Source organism: Penicillium rubens (genome assembly GCF_028828025.1).
Source record: "Penicillium rubens strain IBT 27055 chromosome Unknown utg000002l_segment0_segment0, whole genome shotgun sequence".
Taxonomy (NCBI): Eukaryota; Fungi; Ascomycota; class Eurotiomycetes; order Eurotiales; family Aspergillaceae; genus Penicillium; species Penicillium rubens.
In genome coordinates this window covers 2,495,933-2,515,574 of record NW_026890600.1, presented here as the reverse complement: position 1 = coordinate 2,515,574, position 19,642 = coordinate 2,495,933, and the positions used below count along the sequence as shown (strand labels likewise).

The following is a 19,642-nucleotide window of genomic DNA, read 5'->3' as shown; positions in this document are numbered from 1 at the left end:
GATGTAGACAGATCAATCACACGGAGGAGATATCCCAGAGGCAAGGCTCAAGAGTGAGATCACTGGCTCTGGGATGTAGGAATCGGTCGTTTGTCGTAGCGTTCGGGAAAGAGCAAATGGTTGGTCTTCGGAGCAGAACTTCGACGAGCGGGCGGCCAGTGAGGCTTACGCTAGCATAGATGATGTAAGCCTGGGCGGTGGAACCTCCAGGGCTGGACATTTTCAACTCCGGGGTTGCGGTCTTGTTTCTTTACGATCGTCAACTACCCATTATTATGTTGCGCTCATCGATGCGCCTCCGTACGGCGCGAGTACCAAATTCTAACCCGCTTATCAGTCGCTCATTAAAGTCATCGCAAACGGTCCTTCCGCGCAATACTTGGAGAGCTGCATCGACGGTAACCAACTTGGATAACTTCCCCAATGTCGGCGAGAAGCTCCACGGATTTACCTTGCAGGAGAAGAAACATGTCCCTGAGCTTCATTTAACTGCAGTCTGGCTGAAACATGACCAGACCGATGCAGACTACATGCATGTTGCCAGAGATGATAAGAACAATGTATTTGGAATTGGGTTCAAGACAAACCCACCGGATGCTACTGGTGTGCCTCATATCCTGGAGCATACCACGCTGTGTGGCAGTGAAAAGTGAGCGACATCCTGTTATTGAATATACTTTTGCTGATCTTGTGCTCCCTGAAGATTTCCAATCCGTGACCCATTCTTTAAGATGCTTCCACGCTCCCTCTCGAATTTCATGAATGCTTTCACAGCTTCCGACCACACTACATACCCGTTTGCTACGACCAACCAACAAGATTTCCAAAATCTTCTTTCTGTTTATCTAGATGCTACCCTGCATCCTCTTCTCAAGGAATCAGATTTCCGACAAGAGGGATGGCGCTTGGGTCCTGAGGATCCGCGTGCTGGAGAGTCTGTTCCTGGACAGCCTGAAAAAGAGCTGTCGTTGGAGGACATTGTGTTCAAGGGTGTCGTCTACAACGAGATGAAGGGCCAGATCTCTGATGCAAACTATCTCTACTATATCCGTTTCAGAGAGAGCATCTTCCCTTCGCTGAACAACTCAGGTGGAGACCCGGAGTACATCACAGATCTCACACACAAGCAGTTGTCGGAGTTTTCGAAGCGCAACTACCACCCCAGCAACTCTAAGATCCTTACATATGGTGATATGCCTCTGGCTGATCACCTTAAGCAGATCGGTGCAGTCCTGGATAGCTTCCAGAAAGGACAAGCGGATACTGATATCAAGCGACCTCTGGATCTCACCAAGGGACCTCTTAACGTGACTGTTCCTGGGCCCATCGATACATTTGCCAGTGAAGACAGGCAGCACAAGACATCCACGTCCTGGTACATGGGCGACATCACCGATGTTGTGGAGACTTTCTCTGTAGGAATTGTTTCCTCGCTTCTCCTCGATGGCTACGGCTCACCCATGTACCGAGCCCTTGTTGAGAGTGGTCTTGGATCTTCTTTCACACCTAACACGGGTCTCGACCCATCTAGCCGGACTCCCATCTTCTCCGTTGGACTTAACGGCGTGACTGAAGCGGAAGCCCCAACTGTCAAGAATGTGATTCAAAATGTCTTCCGGGAGTCAGTTTCTTCTGGGTTCAGCGAGGAGAAGGTTCGTGGGTTCCTTCACCAGCTGGAGCTCTCGCTCCGCCACAAGACTGCAAACTTCGGAATTGGTGTAATGGAGAAGACCATTTCCACTTGGCTCAACGGCTCGAACCCGATGAAGGAGCTCGCTTGGAATGATGTCATCGACGAGTTTAAGAGCAGATATGCGAAACCTGGCTATCTCGAGTCTTTGGTGGAGAAATATCTCATCAACGACCAGTGCATGACCTTTACCATGGTTGGTACTCCCACCTTCAACAAAGAGTTGGACGAGAAAGAGCTGGTGCGAAAGAACAACAAACTTGCTCAGCTTATCGAAGAGCACGGGTCAGTTGAAAAGGCTGTCACCAAGCTTGGCCAGGAGGAACTGGAGCTTCTTAAGATCCAAGAAGACGCTCATAATGCTGATCTGAGCTGTCTCCCGTCGTTGAGAGTCAAGGACATCTCTCGAGAGAAGGAGCGCAAGCCTGTCCGAGAGTCTAAAGTCGAGGGCGCTGACGTCGTCTGGCGCGAAGCTCCCACTAATGGCTTGACCTACTTCCAGGCCTTGAATGATTTCGTCGATCTACCCGATGAACTTCGATTGCTCATGCCCTTGTTCAACGACTGTGTTATGCGTTTGGGAACTGCCAACCGGTCGATGGAACAGTGGGAGGATTTGATTAAGCTGAAGACCGGAGGAATTTCTACCTCGTCATTCCTGGTGTCGTCGCCAACGCACTTGGATCGATTCAGGGAGGGTATGCACTTCTCCGGATTCGCTATCGACAAGAACATCCCCGAGATGCTGGAAATGCTCTCGGTTTTGGTTACAGAGACGGACTTCACGAGCCCTGCTGCCCCTGCGATGATTAAAGAACTCCTACGTATGACCACCAACGGAGCTTTGGATGCTATTGCCGGAACTGGTCACCGATTTGCCGTTAATGCTGCATCTGCTAGTCTTTCTCGGGGCTTCTGGGTCCAAGAGCAGCAGTCTGGCCTTGAGCAATTACAAGCTACGGCTAATCTGCTCCGGGACGCAGAGTCCTCTCCCGAGCGTCTCCAGGAGCTCATCGAGAAGCTTCGCTTGATCCAATCCTTCGCTATCTCTTCGTCCAACCTTCGCGTCCGCATGGTGTGTGAAAAGGAGAGTGCTGGTACCAACGAGTCGATTTTGCAAAAATGGATTTCCGGACTGCCTCAAACACAGTCTCCAAGCGCCAATCTCACCACCTCTTCCTTCAAGTCGACCGACAAGGCATTCTATGACATGCCGTACAAGGTCTATTACTCTGGTCAGGCTTCTCAGACTGTGCCATTCGTTGATCCATCCAGCGCTCCGCTCAGCATCCTGTCTCAGCTTCTCACCCACAACTACCTCCATCCGGAAATCCGAGAGAAGGGTGGTGCCTACGGAGCGGGTGCTAGCAACGGGCCCATCAAGGGCATCTTCACCTTTATGAGTTACCGCGACCCGAACCCTCTGAACTCCCTCAAGGTCTTCAAGAACAGTGGTATCTTTGCTAGAGATCGTGCTTGGTCTGAGCGCGAGATTGAAGAAGCTAAGCTTGGCATTTTCCAAGGTCTTGATGCTCCTATGAGCGTGGACGACGAAGGCGCCCGCTACTTCATGAGTGGCGTTACCCATGAAATGGACCAACGATGGAGAGAACAGCTCTTGGATGTTACAGCCAAGGACGTCAACGCGGTCGCTGACGAGTTCCTGGTGAATGGCTCACGGCAGACGACTTGCGTTCTGGGTGAGAAGAAGGACTGGACTGATTCGCAATGGGAGCTGCGCAAGCTTTCCATGGATGCCGCCGCGTAGGCGATGTCTCCATTCAGCAGTCGCTTCCTCTTTTTCTTTCTGCACGCCTTTTTCTGAACTGGACACGATCCTTGTTCAGGGGAATTGTATCACCACTTCACCTTCCCGTGTATTTATATATACCTTCACCTCCTTGCATCGCATCCTACCTTGTACATATATCCGTGTATATCCCATCTGTATACATCTCCATTCTCTTTCTCTCTGTTTTCATGCTTCTTCCCCTACCTTGACCCCCAACGCGCGCAAGATATTCACGTGCTTCGGCACCGAGCTAATCACATCTCCAACCAGTCACTACCTTTGGTTGAGAGATGTCGCATCCATTTCCATCAGGATGCTCGCGCAAGAACAAAGAGAATGTGAACCGCCAGGTACACTTCTCTTCTCCGTTTTTCAGACCCGTCCTGGACCTATAAGCCTACGCCGGACGGACTAAAAACGAGGGAACATAATATATCATATAATCCATAGGAACCGTAGAACTTCGTAGAAAATAACAAAATGAATCTCTCACATGTCTTGACATTCAAAACGAGGCCAAAACGAGGCATAATAATTGGGCGCCACAGCTCTGGGAAAAGCGGAGAAACGATAATTCCCCCCTGATAAGCCCCGATGTAACTGTGTGTCTGCTCACCTTCGTCTCTCCAAGTTCTGATCAATTACCACACAGAGTCATGGGGAGTTACTCTGAGTAGCCATGAAGAGATCAGGCGCCATGGTCGGCCCGAAGCCGACCAAGGCCTGTGGTGAGTCGGGGCATTGGCATCTATTGTGGAGAAAAGCTAACCAGCCAAAGTAAATTGCCGACGACTGAAGGTATAGATATAGCTACTTTCCAATATACTATGAGATGACTCAATTCAATCAGATGAAATGCGAAGTAACCGGACCTCCTCCATGTCGCCGTTGCCGTCACACTCGAACAGCCTGTGTCTTCAAGCCCCGGGCCAATGTGAGCAAAGAATCACGGAAATAATAACCCGAGCACGGAGCTGACCCTCATCCAGGCGTCGGCGATGCATGAATTGATGGAGTTACATCAAGACCAAGCGTCTGGTTCTCTGTCAATGATCCCGGATCACCAGTCAATCCTGAACCGGCTGGCCAGGATCGAGGCCGCGCTAGGTATTACCGAGGACTCTCAGGATCACGAAGACGAACACAGTTTGTCTCGTGAAGCAAGTCTCGAAGAAGACATAGAGTCCGTGCCACTACAAGGTGTGTGGACAGCGCTCGCGCATTTACGAGTCATTACTCGTCCGCCTCCAGATGATAGTGTCTGGTCGCGATCCGCTGTTCAGCAGTTATGGAGCTCGTATGTACTGTTTAAATCATGATTTGACAGTCGATATCTGATAATATCGCAGCTTCTTGAAAAATCTCCCACTTCTGCACTTCCTAACAGACCATAGCGCGTTCGCTTCTCCGACCCCTGTCCTACTCGCTTCTGTGCTTTACATATCTTCTCTGCACCATCCATCTCCTGGGCTAGCATCGCTAGACTCAGGATATTTTGCCGCTATGTATAGTGCTATTGCTGAGCTTGTGACTCCGGGTCTGCATCCAAGTTCCCTGCAATTATTAGAGCACAAAAATGAACAGCAAAGTCTCTCACCGTTATCGAAAAGAGAGAAAGCATTCCATGACATCCTTGGGTTAATCATGGCTAGTCTGAGCTGCGAGGCTTACGTTGGTGCTTCTGGATCGTGGATTGCAATGGCCTATCGTATCTGGCTTGATCATTGTCCAGCGGAGATGAATTTCACCACGAAAGACTGGCGTGGCTTGTTCTCTGGTCTTCAGGTAGGGGCTATGACACCCGAAATCCGGATGCTTTATTTACGGTTCTTTGCTCCAGGTCATTGATATAGAACATGCCTCGATGCACATGTCCTATCCCCTCCTCCCACGGAATGCTGCAAATCCAAATATACAGCGGCTGGATAGTCACCAAGGAAATGCCTTCCATGGCCTTGCAGAAATGATGCACTTTGGCCTGAGCCATTTTGTCGGCCGTGGACTACCGAGCATATGGTCCTCTCTCAATGCAGATGAGGCCGACATCGTACCTACAGCTCGGTCCCCATTCACTGAAAGTGACTCGCAGGTCATCCGGCATTGGGCGAGAAAACTTGATGACTGGCTGGTCCGATATAATGGCTCATCCCGTGAGTGTCCACGAGCCATACTCCAGTTTCAGGAACTAACTATTATTAGAGCCCACTCCGTCTGATCGACAAGGTATTCTTATTCTGCTCCAGTATCATCTACACAAATTATATGTGCTCTCGATCTATCATCCTGCTCGCGGATTTGATCTCAGTCCTGCAAACATTAGTGCCTTTGAGCGACATGAGTTGCTTGTTTCCGCTCGGGCAGTATTGAGACTGAGACAAGATGATGCGAGCATATGGTCCAATTGGGACTTAGTTGTAGGTTCTACCCCAGAGCCAGTAATGCTCTTTTTAACGAAGATAGATGATTACGTGGGCGGCCGTGTTACTCCTTCAAGGCGTTGAAGACGGTATGACTCACCAAGATGGTACGGCATTTAACTCCCGGAAAGCAGAATCACCAGCCTCTTCTAATCCTTTATTCCAGATTTACACCTCATCCAAGCGCATCTCCAAAGCCTAGAGCGCAAAAACCAGTCCGCTGCAAGTATCCATACCGTTCTATTCCACCGACTCGAGTCCAGCATGCAGGCCATGCATACTCCGCCAGACACAAGCGTGGCATTAGCATTCCCAGCCCCAACTGCAGACGACTCATGGACTATATTTGACCAAGAGATAATGTCTCTGGCAAACCCACCATGGTTATTCGATGAATCGGCGCAGCTGCCACAGATTCAAAAAGCCTCTGCAGTGCATCAGATACAGTCCGGACTTCCACCTTTCCAGTACGACTCTGGCATTCTAGCATCTACATCCCAACACTTTCCAGGAAATACACAGTAGAGCCGCACAACGGAAGTTGCGCGTGTTCGAGCATATTCCTGGTGTACTATCATCAACCGCGAAAAGGATCTAGTGGTAAACGAAGTGCTACTCATTGATGTGATCTAGAACATGCTATGTACACTTTAAATCACAGTCGACCAAAAGGAACTTCTAGAGCCTCCGAACACTAAATCTCAGCTTGAAAGTGTCCATCCCTTCATGGTAATCTTTCATCATCTTATCTGCCCCAGCCCACTTCTCCATCCGAGTCTCAACCTCCCATTTCGTCCCCGTTTCAGTACCCACCTGCTCCCAGAACTTCTTCCACGTAGCAGGATCATGACGATAGTGCTTCCCAGCAGCCTCCTTATCTTCCGGAGGGGGAGGGTTAACTAGACCAATCTGTCGCCCGATTAGAAGGGAGCCGGGTTTATCCTGCAATAACCCGACGAGCCGCTTTGCAACTAGAAGTTGCAGATCCCAGTCGAAAAGATGGAAGAAGGAAGCGGCATTTACAATGTCAATTTTGTTGGTTAGATTCTTGACTAGATCGGAGTTGTCGTCGAATATGTCTGCTACAATGAACTGGGCTTTGAGGTGATCGTGGTCGTTGAAAAGGTCGTATCCAATGTCGTAGAAGTCTTGGCGCAGGTCTGAGGCATAGAGGTTTTCAGACGGGACGCCGTCGAAGACCTGATTTGGTATGTTAAATTTGTATTCATTGCCCTGCATTCTGCATGAGCTCTCTGGGGCCTTACCAGTTGGCGCAGCTCTTGCCCGACTGCACATCCGACATCGAGCAGTTTCTGGCCAGACCTTAGTCTATCAAGGACTTCAGGGTATAGTGGTGATTGTGGGATGCTCAAATCCAGGAATCGGAATGATCCAATACAAGGGTACGGGAACTGTGGATATATATCAGCCCTCTTTCATCACTGCTAGGCTGGGATGTGAAGATTCCGTAGCCATCAATTGCATCGGGCGAGCAGCAAGCACATGAAGGTTCCAAAATACAGCGCTTCTAGGCCATCGTGTTGATAAAGAAATATCTACTTACGACAGCAAATGCTCGATCTCTCTGGTTTCATTTCATCGTCATTAGCATGGGCATTCCCACCATGGAATGGGAAAGGACCCACCACTTTCTTCACATGTTCCACCTCTTGGCCAGGTGTGATTTTGCTATACTTCTCGAGAAGAGACTTTGCTGGCTCAGGAACCTCAATCAACTCCGGCTCGTACCAGGGGAACTTCTGAGGATCGAAGCCGCCATCGAGGATGGATCTAAGATCGGACTCAGCTTTGGCCATGTTTAAGTAGAGGGATATGTCGAGGCTTGTCTGCAGTGCAACTGGCTAATCCTGTACTATTTGGATATCGCAGACCTCGGTCTTAAAGCGATTAGGAGGGCAATTGGGGTTTCGTGTTGACGATGCCCCGCGTGGGGCGTGATGTGCCGACGCAATTTCCCGGCCCCACGGGTGTCGAGTGAGCGTCCTCATTCTCATTCTAATAAAGTCAGAAACCTTGTAATTCAAGATCGAAGAAGTGGCAACATAATAAAACAAGAGTTACTGTAGTAAGACGGACAATTTACAACTTGGTATCCCAATTGTAGTCTATATGGAGGGTCCCTTCTAGACTAATACCTCTTAGGTGATAATTGACTGTGTTATATATGTTTCTAGTATATAGCAATGTGCTAAGGGAATTTTCGAGATCATGATAATATACCTAGGTAGTCTGCTGCTTTCTTCAGATTGATATATGGTACTATCTCGGTTAGTATTATCAATGACTACATATGTATGGACAAATACGGGGACAAAATGAAACCGCTGAGATTATAAATGTGGAGGTATGCTTTAGGGTGATTCATGACCATTGTTGCTATCTATATTTTATGCATTCTGATCTTTCAATTGCATCCTGATTTAGTACAGACCGGGATCATGCATGGGGGAGGAGATAATTATAAAGAAGTGTTTTGGATATAAGACCAAGGATTCATATTTCTCCTACTCTCAAAAGCAACCCTCTCGACAAGTGGAACACCTCCCATTAGATTTTAGGAGTATCTTAACAGGCTCTAACTGAGCAATTCTCCACTGCAGAGGATACAGCGGTCTGGTGCTTGTTTGGTTTCACATTGCAAGATGCTCTTTGTGTTTCCGAATGATTGTTAACAAACAAATGGTTCTGACAAACAAATGTGATGCTATATATATAAGACCCCCGGTGCAGTTCCTGGTGTATATCCTTTTCGTTTTCACCTTTCATTTATCAGGAGTGCTCGCCCCTCGTCATATATAATCAACCATCCAAGCACAGACATATCACTCGAGTATTGAGTGTTCAGGAGAGAGGAACAATCCGTCAATCTACTGGACCTGTCCATACAGGCCTTGACCCACATAAGGTGCCTGAAGCCCCTCAACAAGAGTCAACATCAGGAAGATACTAACGAGAGAAGTATGGCTGCAAACCCAGACCGCAAAACAGGAATCCCAAGGTTACGAAGGACAAGTGAGAACATACTAAGGAGGAAGTGATGAGTTGCACAGTATAGCATCCAAACACCCTTGATGATATAAGGTACAATCGAACAAATCCACCAATATCGTACCAACACCCAAGCTAACCATGTGGATAGGACGCCTGGCGTCCAGCGGTACGATGTTCAACCCGGATATGGAATGTTTCTACTGGAACAGGAACTTGTGAAGCTCATGTGGTTATTGTTCGCCCAGCCAAGTCGCTAAGCGACAACCGAAAGAAACTAGGGGAAGCTTCCAAGAAGTTGTTCCCGAATGGACAATCCATATGCATCCGCTAAAGACCTATGTTCTGTGAGAGGGCGTCCACCAGTCCGCTCTAGCCGCTCACTATCAAATCTACCATGGGTGACAAACCAGCTCTAGGACTTGTTGAAGGCTGCTTGGGAAAAACACACAGGAAGGCCTCATTGGGTACGTCGACGCCTCTTATCAAGACTCCGAGAACGGAAAGAGTACCGAGGCGGTTCATCTTCTTCTTCGTGGGAGCGCCAGTCAGTTTATACTCACATTGAGGAGGAGATTGTGGCAAGAAGCAGTACGTCCGCGGAGTAGATTGCATTCGACGCTGCTCGTTTACTAGAAAGTAGTATGGGAGCTTGCTTCCTTCTCTCCCAATACAACTCCCTCCTCTCTGCTTCGTCGATCTCTACCCTGTAGATCTGAACAAGTTGGAGGCTGTGACTTTCATAGGGACTTCTGATTCTCAAAGAAATGGAGGGTAAGGGCTCGAGCTGTGAAAGCTCTATTGCCCTATTGCTTGGAAAAGGATTCATCACTTCAACGGGATACCACCGCTTTTAGCCTCCTGATATTCACTACAGCTCGAGTTGTAATTCAAAGAGTTGACTATGTTTACTTGAGCTATTGTACATCCTATGTTTGATGCGAGAAAGTGTATTGAAGTGGCATTCTGTGACATTATGCGTTCAATTTTACTTAAAATTATTGCTACACCCTTTCTTTCCTCCCCATTTATGTAGTCGTGAATGGTAGCAGCGCAAGAGCAGCAGAGTTGACACACCCCGTTGAGCGAAAATCAACTGAACAAGGCAGATAATAGTCCAGTCCATCAATATTATCTGGAGCCAAACTGCGGCTCGATACTAACAAATAGCAAGATGTATATTCAGTGGACAGCACCGGTAGGAAACAATGGTGTAAAATACATAGAAAATCCCATAAAGAGCCTCATTCTACCAGTTACCTTGGGCATCCCCTTCTGTTTGATCTTTAAACACCATACTACATATACCTAGTAGCACCAGAGATAAATCTCAGTATCCAAAGCCATGTCTAACAATGGAAACGTCAGTGATCTATGTTTACCCACGACCACCCCTCCCCAGCTAACACCATTCCTAGTTCCAGTATACTTGCGTTCCGGCCATCAAATGGCTAATCAGAAACCTCCACAAGGACAACGTCGAAGCCGACGGACTCGCCACCTGGAACGCGATCCTGAATCTGCGATTCCCGTCTACACAAGGCTTCTTGATTCGCCCATACATGCACTGCGCTTTACGCGGATGTCCAGGCTGGTTTGAGCTTCAAATTTCCCACATGAAAGACGGTCTGCAGAACCCAGTTCTTGTGCTGTACTATCAACGCGCTGATAGGCAGGATGATGACCAGTGGGAAACTGGACAGAGAGAGCTACAGCTGTATCTTGCGTTTCGGTATCGCAACCTCGTAGGCAATGCGACGCCTATTTATGGAATCCTTGCGATTGGTGCCAAGTTGAAGATCTTCCAGTACGATAATCCCTCCCGGAGCATCGAGCATTTTATTCCGCCTTGGGATTTGGAACGTCATGATGAGCAGGTTTGGAATATGCTCAGGAAAATCAGCAGGAACCATACTGGTGGTGGTGGCTGTGAAACGAGAGGTGTCAAGAATGAGTCCGGTGGACAGAGGAATGATGGATCCCAGAATGTTTCAGGGACACTCGCAGGTGTTGATGCAGGAAGTCAAAGACTCTAGGTCAGTCTTCATTTAGCAGGGACTTGAGATCCTCGAAATGGGAGGTATGGGCAGCATGATGCTGTCTTGATGGGCGACTGTGCAGCAGAAAGCGAGCGCGATGCCCATATGATACTCGTCGATTCATGGGTGGAAAGGGCTGAATAGCCTGAATATCACATCGGTGTTTATCCTATTTTTGTTAAATTTTCAATTTGAAACGCTCAAGGAGTTCTGGCACTCCCGAGACTCTGGAATTCATGGGGGTATAGTGTAACAGAGTCGCTCATAATATCATACAAAATAGGTGATCAACGGGTAGAGGTCCACAATAACCACCCAAAGCAAGTTACAGCAATGCGTGTGGAGGCCCATTGAACGATCAATCGAGGGAAGTCGTATTTTCACCAAGCTCATGGGGAGACATAGCCCTTGGCGAGGCTTTCGATAAGCCCGGAGAATCCATGGCCAAAGATGAAGGTGACATAGATAGGCGGGGGAAGGGCTCGGTTTGGTTGTCGGACATCCGGCGGCTTGATGCCTCGCTGAATGTCCTTCTCGGGGTATTGAATTGTTCTTGTGATCGCAGACTTGGAGTAGTGGATGTTGTAGCAGGCTAAACAAGTAATTCGGTTAGCTTCTTCTTGATGAGGCCAAAAGCTGAAAAGTATCATACTTTATCACCGCCTCCCGTATCAAGGCCTCGGCTCAAAGCCAGCTCGTGTGCAGCAAGCCGTCGCCTCGCAATATCCGCTTCTTCTTCCAATGCCGCGCGCTCCTCTTCTGTCTTCAAGTCTGTCATTGATGGTGCGTTAACACTTTGAGCAACAGTTGCGTCATTGTAACTTGGCGATCGTTTTGGCGATCGTTTCTTCTTCCGCTTTGTCTTTTTGGAGGATGCGCCACCCAGGCTGGACGCAGATGCAGACTGTACAATTTCAGATTTCGTCCCAGACTGATCATCTGATTCCAAGCCCGTTCCCCGGCGCCCGAAAGCAAGCGCAAACTCATCATCAAGGGGCACTGCATCTTCTTCCTCATCGCTAGGGAATAGATCCCCGCGCGAGCTAAGGGAATTGTCCGTTCCGCGGGAAGATTGGGTCGCACTGCGATTCCTCCTATTAGGGGAGGGGGACAATTGGGCTCCGTCATCATCATCATCCATGGCTTCCATTAACGGCTCATCTTCGTGCGCATAGCGTCGTGCGCCAGGATGTTCTTGGAGATCAGCAGCCGAAGGTCGATACTTGACTCCTCTTGCACCGAATCTCCACGGAAAGCGCTCGAGAAAGCCGAGTAATGAAGAGCTGGGAATCACAGTCGGGTCAGCGTGATTATCCGTAACGTGCGCGGTGCTCCTGCGCCTAGTGTTGCGTGTCCCGTAGCTCATCCTCCTAGGCCGATGCGGCTGGTCAGCAGCTCCGCGAGCCAGCCCGCTGCCAGCAAGAAGGCGGTCGAGTTCGCCCGTACCCCATCCAATTAATCCATCATCATCTTCTTCGTTGGCCCAGTCGTCGTAGAAATCAAAGTTGGCTTCAGTTTGGCCGCGGCGCCGCCGCCTTAGGTGGTCTTCTCGGCTCGGGAGGCAAGGTGCTGTACATGCAGCCACGCAACTTCCAATGGATTCAAAACACGGTGATATGTAGTTGTGGGAGAAAGTATAAAGCCCCTCTTGCGCGGTCTCGTTCGCGGTCTCGAGGTTATGGGAGATCTGATTGATCCGTTGTCGGATGCGGGGGTCGCGCGGTCGCATCATGTTGGGCAACGGCGTTAGCAATAGATACTGCTAGTGTCAGATCTTGTGTGATTCGCTCCACCAGCTGTCGCCGGCGACATTGGAAAAGGTACAGGGGTATAAGCAGAGGCAAGTGAAGTCGCAACATCAGCGATGTCATTCCCTGCTTAGTCAGCGCGGGTAATTTGGGGGGAAATTTGGTTTTTGATGAAGATGTGCAGGTGTGTGTAGTAGGAGGCATTGAGGGATCTAGAGAAAGCATTGTGTTCTATATCTTCAAGATGGTCTACTATATTCGGTTCCTGAAAACCCCCAGGATCCAGCAACAGAAAGGGTCCACCTACCTCTCCGCTCTTATCTGCATCACCACTGATTTGGGCGACTCTTTTCTCGCTGAAGATGTTGATTTGATGATGATAGCTGAGAATTCCTCTGGAGTTACATTTCAGAAATCGACAAAATGGAATGCCAGTAACCGTGAACTTGCTATTACCCTGGGTCCTCTCCCATCCCACCTCGCCCAGCAGTCTATGGTGTTGACGGTTCAAGTGCCGCACCCATCAGGACACCTTATACCCCAGTATCCTCCCATACCATTAGTGGTTGCTGCAACAAGTGCTCCATTTGGGCCTCGGTCCACACCAGCGGAGAATCTGGTTCAACGGCGCATTCAATACAGCGGCTGCGAACCATTCCCCATGAAAATTTGGGAAGAGACAGGAAATAGCATTGCTCGGCACATATGGTAAGCCTTCTACATATCTTTCTGTCTTTCCCTATATTCTAAAAAGGGATGTGGCCAGGGATGCGGGCCTTGCAACAGTTACATATCTTCATATGATCCGTGAGAATATAAGGCGTAACGACAAAAGCAAAAGCACTGAACCTAAGATACAAGCTTTGAAACGGGTCCTATCCAGCCCCCGCAGGAAACCTCTTCAGGTAGTTGAGCTCGGGGCAGGATGCGGGATAGCGGGAATCGCGTTGGCATCAATGCTTCCCGCCTGTTCGGTCTTACTGACGGACCTCCCTGAGGTTGAGGACATAATAACGCGGAATATTAATGCTGCCCAACTGGCGACCATGTCCAGTGTTCAGTATCAAAACCTTGACTGGGACCACCCACCGGATAACCTCTGCCCCCGGCCCATTGAGCTCATTCTTGTCTCTGATTGTACCTACAATGCAGACAGCTTGCCCGCGCTAGTCTCGACGCTCGACGGATTGGTTCGGGCATCTCCGGGTGCGATCATTTTGGTGGCTCTGAAGAGGCGACATGATAGCGAAACGGTGTTTTTCGACCTGATGGGATCGGCAGGATTTACGGCGGTGCAGGACAGCGTTGAGATCCCCTCGCAGCATGATGAGGTGGATGAGATTGAGTTCTACTGCTACAGTCGGGCAAGTGAGGAAATATAGCATGTTGAACATTGTGACTCGGGATGGAAAACAATTACAAAGGATTCCTCTCGGAAGAAAGCATAAAACCATATAACTAACAATAAACAACGGCAGTCAAGCATAGGATGCAAGAAGCGAGAGAACGGAATATCAACAACCTTCAATGTTGTTTGTTTATAATCGCCCTGTATGAAGGTACGGTCCAACCACGACAATGCTGTTTTAGAAGATCCATGATGTATAATCTGCAGAGAGGTAAGGGATATGTGCGGCGCATCCTGTACACTAACTGCCGCAAGCATATCAAGCAAACCATATGTAGAAGTGAGAAGACATACATATGTGGCCACCAACATAATCCCTCATATTGTTCGGGTCTACGTCCTAAGGCATCGTTTCTGATATTTTGTCTTTCGTTCTGTAATCGCCAAACTGATCAAAGGAACCAGGTGGATCAGAACCGCATTTTTCCGGTCCCAAAAAACTCCAGGGCCAGTTACAAACCAGTAAAATTTAGCAGGTGGATAGCTATGTATACCACCAAGTGCCAGGAAATGCTGTAAATTGTTAGCAACGGCGGGTTGGACACATCTCTTCCGATGCATATGAAATACTCTCTGTGGCTGACTGAATGCCTAGGGGACTATTGAAACTGTGCGTGTGCTGTATGAACTACATAGTATACGGAGTACATCGCATAGTATATCGGAACTATTTTCGGTCCAAAATTCCGGGTTTGGGGAAAGTCCATCTTGCCTCTAGTGACGACCCATGGCTTTTCCTTTCTATGTCAAATATCCACAAGAACCAAGTTTGCGCTTAGCCAAGTCCGCTTTTGGAATAGGAAATAATACAGATATGGGATTGAAGGGTTAGGAAACATGTGCACTCTTCAAGGTGGATGTATTGGAAATGGAGAAAATCATGTTGGTTGAATATTTCGTCCGTGCACCAAAGTGGAATCGAGTGTGGGATCAACGGTGCGTCATTATGGGTTCTCGCCCTGTCCATTCCCCAAGAGCTTGATCCCAGTTCTGGCAGGTCAGTTTGGACGGTTTTAGGGCACATTTCTCGGCATTGTGCATAGAGGTGTTAGTGTTGCAAGCGTATCACATAGCTAGGTGACAGAGCTAAAAATATAAACCCCCCGGTAGTACGGAGTACCTACAGTACGGAGTACCTACAGTACGGAGTACCTACAGTACGGAGTACCTACAGTACGGCCACGTATGTACTCCGTACCTGAATGTATGAAGAACCTGGATTCAAGTGCAAATGTTTGATCATCCAACAGGGATATACTCCCGAGGTTCGGATCAAGGACAAATCACAGACTTACACACACACCGCTGCCATCGAATCCAGCAATTCCGAGGACTGTGTGGGATGTATCTCCTGCATGATGCAGTCACACCTAGGAACAGAACAGATGAGCCGAGATAATAGCGCCTAATAAGGCCCAATAGTTAATTCGCGCAAGTCCGAAAGAGTAATATAGTACCCCGTAAGAGATAGAGAGGGCTGGCTGAGAGAGTCCAAGCCCTGAAGGAAACCTTGTTTTTTTTCCCTCTTGCTGAGTAAGCACCGCGTTTTTCCAAGGTTTCCCCCCCAAAGGCCTCCGTCATCTCTTGAGGGCTTTCTTTGAATACAACTCCCTTTACTATTTGGGTAGCTCATACAGCTTATTATTTAGGTGAGTCTTTTTTTACTTCCAAGTTAAACTCGTTTTGGGGTGTGTGTGACCCCGTGCGGCGTTTTATTTCCCCCAATGGTCGTGTGCCCTAAGCTCGCTCACTGCCCCTCAAAAAAATTTCTCATCCCAAAAACCCTCGACCTTCTCATCCGTCCATTTTTTCTCTCATAGTTTATACTAGCAGCTGGAAATATACCAGACTTGCTGACCATTCTGCTCTTAGCTCTATTCGGTCCTTTAGGTCCACTCCCTCAGACCCCCTGCCTTTGGAACCCCCAAAGGCGATTCGGTCACCACGGCTCCAGTAGCCTCCCTTCCGGTTCTTAGCCAAATTGTCTCCACTCAACGTCTCCGCGACACTCTTAACAACATTCCACCTCCTGGTCTTCTCTGAATTTTCGTCCGGTGCGCCTTTTTTCGTCCCGTTGACGTCCCCGGAGATTATTCCCTCGTTCTCTGAGCTGCCGCATAGGACTTCTTTCAAGGTTCTTCCTCTTCAGGGGGAAGGGTCTAGGAGGCTTGGTCCAGTCAACTACGGTTGTGACACTTTTCGTCCTCCCTAACGCGCAGTCGCCTGCCGGTTTAAAAACTCTCTACTATCTCTCTATTTTCTATTAAACTTGTGCTGAGTCGCAGCGGCATGGTTATGGCACCGACTGCGTGTGTATCGACTGCTGAAGTATGCACCTTCAGAAAAGACTATAATAGTCTGGACCATCTTGGTCCTGTCAGCAGTCATGGGGACAACAATTTGTTGCAATCTTCGTTGACTGCCAAGGAGCTCGTTCTGGATGTGTTGAAGAAGCGTGCGGCGGAAGTGGATGTGGACCACTGTGGTCCTGGTGAGGAGGATGCCTTCTACGTGGCGGATATGGGTGAAGTCTACCGCCAGCATATGCGCTGGAAGATGAACTTGGGCCGTGTCAAGCCCTTCTATGGTAGGCCTCTCTCTGCCACTGGATCGCCCACCCGGAACCCCTGCTGACGAACATGGAACAGCTGTCAAGTGTAACCCGGACCCGGAAGTCCTCCGGCTCATGGCCCAGCTTGGAAACGGTTTCGACTGTGCCTCCAAGTCTGAGATCGATATGGCCCTTCAGACGGGAATTGATCCTAGCCGCATTATCTATGCGCAGCCTTGCAAGACCAAGTCTTACTTGCGTTATGCCTCCGAGGTCGGCGTTAAGCAGATGACCTTCGACAATGCCGATGAGCTGTATAAGATCAAGGCCACCTTCCCTGAGGCGGAGCTCTACCTGCGCATCTTGACCGATGACTCGACCAGCCTGTGCCGGCTGAGCATGAAGTTTGGTGCATCCATGGATCAGGCTCGTATGTTGCTTGAACTGGCTTATAAATTGGAGCTCAAAGTTGTTGGTGTGAGTTTCCACGTCGGATCTGGCGCCGAGGATCCCCGGGCTTTCCTCAAGGCCGTGCAGGATGCACGCATGGTCTTCGATCAAGCAGCGGAGATCGGTCATGAGCTCCACACTCTGGATGTTGGCGGTGGCTTCTGCCAGGACACTTTTGAGAAGTTCGCGGGCATTCTGGGCGAAGCCGTGGACACCTACTTCCCGCCGAACATCCGTGTGATCGCCGAGCCTGGTCGCTACTATGTAGCTACTGCCTATACTTTGGCCGCCAACGTCATTGCGCGGCGTGACATTCCGGATCCCGATGATCCCTCTCGCGATGCTTTCATGTTGTACCTGAACGACGGCGTCTATGGCAACTTTTCGAACATCATCTTCGATCACCAGCATCCCGTCGCTCAGGTTCTCACCTGCGCGGCCGACTCCCCGCCTGGTTCTCCGAACTCTGCGACTTCGGAGGACATCACTTACTCTATCTGGGGTCCTACCTGTGATGGTATCGATGTTATAAGTGAGCGCATTGCCTTGCCTGGCCTGCTCAACACCGGTGACTGGCTCTACTTCGAGGAGATGGGAGCCTACACCAAGTGTAGCGCTACCCGCTTCAACGGCTTCTCCGATAACCACGAGGTGATCTATATCTCTAGCGAGCCAGGTGCCTCTGCTTTGCTCAACTACTAGTTTGCAGTCTGCTGTGCTTCACGATATTTTACAAATGTGTCTTTTTGTTTGGAATGACTTTTTGTTCTGGTGACCACTGCCCTTGGGGCCGTCTAATATAGTACCTATCGTGCGTTCTCGCTACATATGCAATGGTTTTTTCCCCCTCTAGAGTCTAAATTAGAATAGAGCTCGTCCTGTTTGCATCCACGTTCTTGACTAGATATCCTTTGCTATCTCTTGTTGAATATTTTGCTCTATGATTAGCGTTAATGCGTTTGAGCTCAAGATATGTAAAGTCTTGGGGTTCGATTACAGGTGTATCATTGCTCTATCATCACATTTCTAAGGTATCATGGAAAACAAACCGCATAATGGCATCTATAAACAGGAGCCGGCCCCATCGAAAATCTAGACCAAACGCTCCACACTCAACTCCACACCCTCACCCTCACCCGCCTGGACCAGCCCACCGGCTTCAAGCTTCTTCTTCCACTTGGCCGCCTCGTATCGAGCCAAAATCAACGTAACGCGAGCAATGACAGTCGGGTCTGCAGACTCCGCAACCACAGCGGAGGGAGTGCAAGTCCAGCGTCCAAATGCCCAGTTGAGAATATAATACTGCACCCCAGGCGTCTCGAGCTTCTGTCTGGCATTCAGATTATCCGAAGTCTCGACAGGAAGATCCTGGTTCGAGCAACGAACAATCCCCTTGATGCGATACACCTCCTCACGAGGCGCGGAAGAGAGAAACCTCTCGAGAGCAGCAACATCCACCGTCCTCCCCTCAACATCAGACTTCAAAACCACAGAAAGAACCTCCACCTCAGACTGATGATCATGCTGATGCTGGTGATCATGTCCATGACCACCCATCACCCCATCCTCCGACTCCTTAAACAAAGCCCCATCAATACCGAGCATAATATCCATATCAACACGACCCTTATTCGACTTAACCCAAGGCGTCTCAACCTCCAAATCCCCAACCCGATCCAAACAAACATCAAACCGCTCAGGCAAATCCTCCCACTTATTAAAGATAATCAAATCGGTATACTTCGCCTGAATCTTCGCCGTGTACGAAGTATCCTCATACCCCTCCCAGTTCTCAACATCGATAACGCTGATCACGCCATCGAGAACATAATGTCCGCCCTGTTCGCGCGCAAGCCGGTTCACTTCCATCGCGAGTGTTGCCGGGAACGCGCTGCCGCTGGTCTCGATCACGATGCGATCGGGTTGCACTTCGGTGCGGAGTTGGTCGAGGGCATCGCTGAGTTGGCCGACGAGGTTGCAGCAGATACAGCCGTTGAGCATTTCGCGTACGCCGCTGATGGATTGTGTTGAGGCTAGTTGGGAGTCCACGGCTACGTCGCCGAATTCGTTTTTGAGGAGGGCGAGTTTGTAGGTCTTTGGGAGTTGAGGGATTAGGTTGAGGAGGATTGTGGTTTTTCCTGAGCCTAGGAAGCCCGTCACGATCGTTATCGGGATTGGCGCCATTTTGTTGGTGTTTGGCGACTTTGTTAAGTCTGGGTTTGTTTGCTTACTGAGGTTGGCGGGACTATCGCGGATCGCCGATGGAGGGGTTGGATAGCCCTAGATTGGGAGCCCTAGTTACCCTTTTGGGGTTGGAGGTAGAACGGGTTTCGACTTCAATTTTAACGGGGGCTCATTTTTCGAAAAATACACATGTAGGTTATTAGACCCGTCATCTTGATCTGCAATACAGTTATATATGTGACAGGAATAAAGAGAAGACAGTGTATATGATGGAGTCAAGATCTACAGAGAGAGGTGATCAGAATCAATGTAATAGATGCGAGAGTTGAGATTGAATAGCGAAAGAACCCCTAG

General features: G+C 49.2%; 9 protein-coding genes across 9 annotated transcripts; 5 read left to right on the top strand and 4 right to left on the bottom strand.

Annotated features, from left to right (window-relative positions):
* Positions 1–16: 16 nt before the first annotated feature.
* Positions 17–220, bottom strand: N7525_003424 (uncharacterized protein; the record flags this gene model as incomplete). Its single annotated transcript, XM_061212702.1, has 1 exon — positions 17–220. The coding sequence occupies one exon, from the start codon at positions 218–220 to the stop codon at positions 17–19; it is 204 nt and encodes a 67-aa protein (XP_061069723.1).
* A 55-nt stretch (positions 221–275) lies between these two features.
* On the top strand, positions 276–3,458 carry cym1 (pitrilysin family metalloprotease cym1; the record flags this gene model as incomplete). Its single annotated transcript, XM_002559129.1, has 2 exons — positions 276–649; positions 704–3,458. The coding sequence occupies 2 exons, from the start codon at positions 276–278 to the stop codon at positions 3,456–3,458; spliced, it is 3,129 nt and encodes a 1,042-aa protein (XP_002559175.1).
* A 703-nt stretch (positions 3,459–4,161) lies between these two features.
* N7525_003422 (uncharacterized protein) lies at positions 4,162–6,424 on the top strand (the record flags this gene model as incomplete). The annotated part of the gene is made up of 9 exons (XM_061212701.1): positions 4,162–4,210; positions 4,261–4,280; positions 4,333–4,416; positions 4,472–4,779; positions 4,832–5,267; positions 5,323–5,632; positions 5,682–5,896; positions 5,943–6,006; positions 6,066–6,424. The coding sequence occupies 9 exons, from the start codon at positions 4,162–4,164 to the stop codon at positions 6,422–6,424; spliced, it is 1,845 nt and encodes a 614-aa protein (XP_061069722.1).
* Positions 6,425–6,577: 153 nt separating this feature from the next.
* Positions 6,578–7,716, bottom strand: N7525_003421 (uncharacterized protein; the record flags this gene model as incomplete). Its single annotated transcript, XM_002559131.1, has 4 exons — positions 6,578–7,099; positions 7,165–7,311; positions 7,464–7,484; positions 7,546–7,716. 4 exons carry the CDS (start codon positions 7,714–7,716, stop codon positions 6,578–6,580), a joined length of 861 nt encoding a protein of 286 aa, XP_002559177.1.
* A 2,537-nt stretch (positions 7,717–10,253) lies between these two features.
* Positions 10,254–10,944, top strand: N7525_003420 (uncharacterized protein; the record flags this gene model as incomplete). The annotated part of the gene is made up of 2 exons (XM_002559132.1): positions 10,254–10,271; positions 10,327–10,944. The coding sequence occupies 2 exons, from the start codon at positions 10,254–10,256 to the stop codon at positions 10,942–10,944; spliced, it is 636 nt and encodes a 211-aa protein (XP_002559178.1).
* Positions 10,945–11,336: 392 nt separating this feature from the next.
* Positions 11,337–12,679, bottom strand: N7525_003419 (uncharacterized protein; the record flags this gene model as incomplete). Its single annotated transcript, XM_061212700.1, has 2 exons — positions 11,337–11,539; positions 11,608–12,679. The coding sequence occupies 2 exons, from the start codon at positions 12,677–12,679 to the stop codon at positions 11,337–11,339; spliced, it is 1,275 nt and encodes a 424-aa protein (XP_061069721.1).
* A 260-nt stretch (positions 12,680–12,939) lies between these two features.
* On the top strand, positions 12,940–14,077 carry N7525_003418 (protein N-lysine methyltransferase family protein; the record flags this gene model as incomplete). Its single annotated transcript, XM_002559134.1, has 2 exons — positions 12,940–13,403; positions 13,450–14,077. 2 exons carry the CDS (start codon positions 12,940–12,942, stop codon positions 14,075–14,077), a joined length of 1,092 nt encoding a protein of 363 aa, XP_002559180.1.
* A 2,315-nt stretch (positions 14,078–16,392) lies between these two features.
* On the top strand, positions 16,393–17,806 carry N7525_003417 (type III PLP-dependent enzyme; the record flags this gene model as incomplete). Its single annotated transcript, XM_002559135.2, has 2 exons — positions 16,393–16,690; positions 16,752–17,806. The coding sequence occupies 2 exons, from the start codon at positions 16,393–16,395 to the stop codon at positions 17,804–17,806; spliced, it is 1,353 nt and encodes a 450-aa protein (XP_002559181.2).
* A 390-nt stretch (positions 17,807–18,196) lies between these two features.
* On the bottom strand, positions 18,197–19,288 carry N7525_003416 (uncharacterized protein; the record flags this gene model as incomplete). The annotated part of the gene is made up of 1 exon (XM_002559136.1): positions 18,197–19,288. The coding sequence occupies one exon, from the start codon at positions 19,286–19,288 to the stop codon at positions 18,197–18,199; it is 1,092 nt and encodes a 363-aa protein (XP_002559182.1).
* Between the last annotated feature and the right edge of the window lie 354 nt (positions 19,289–19,642).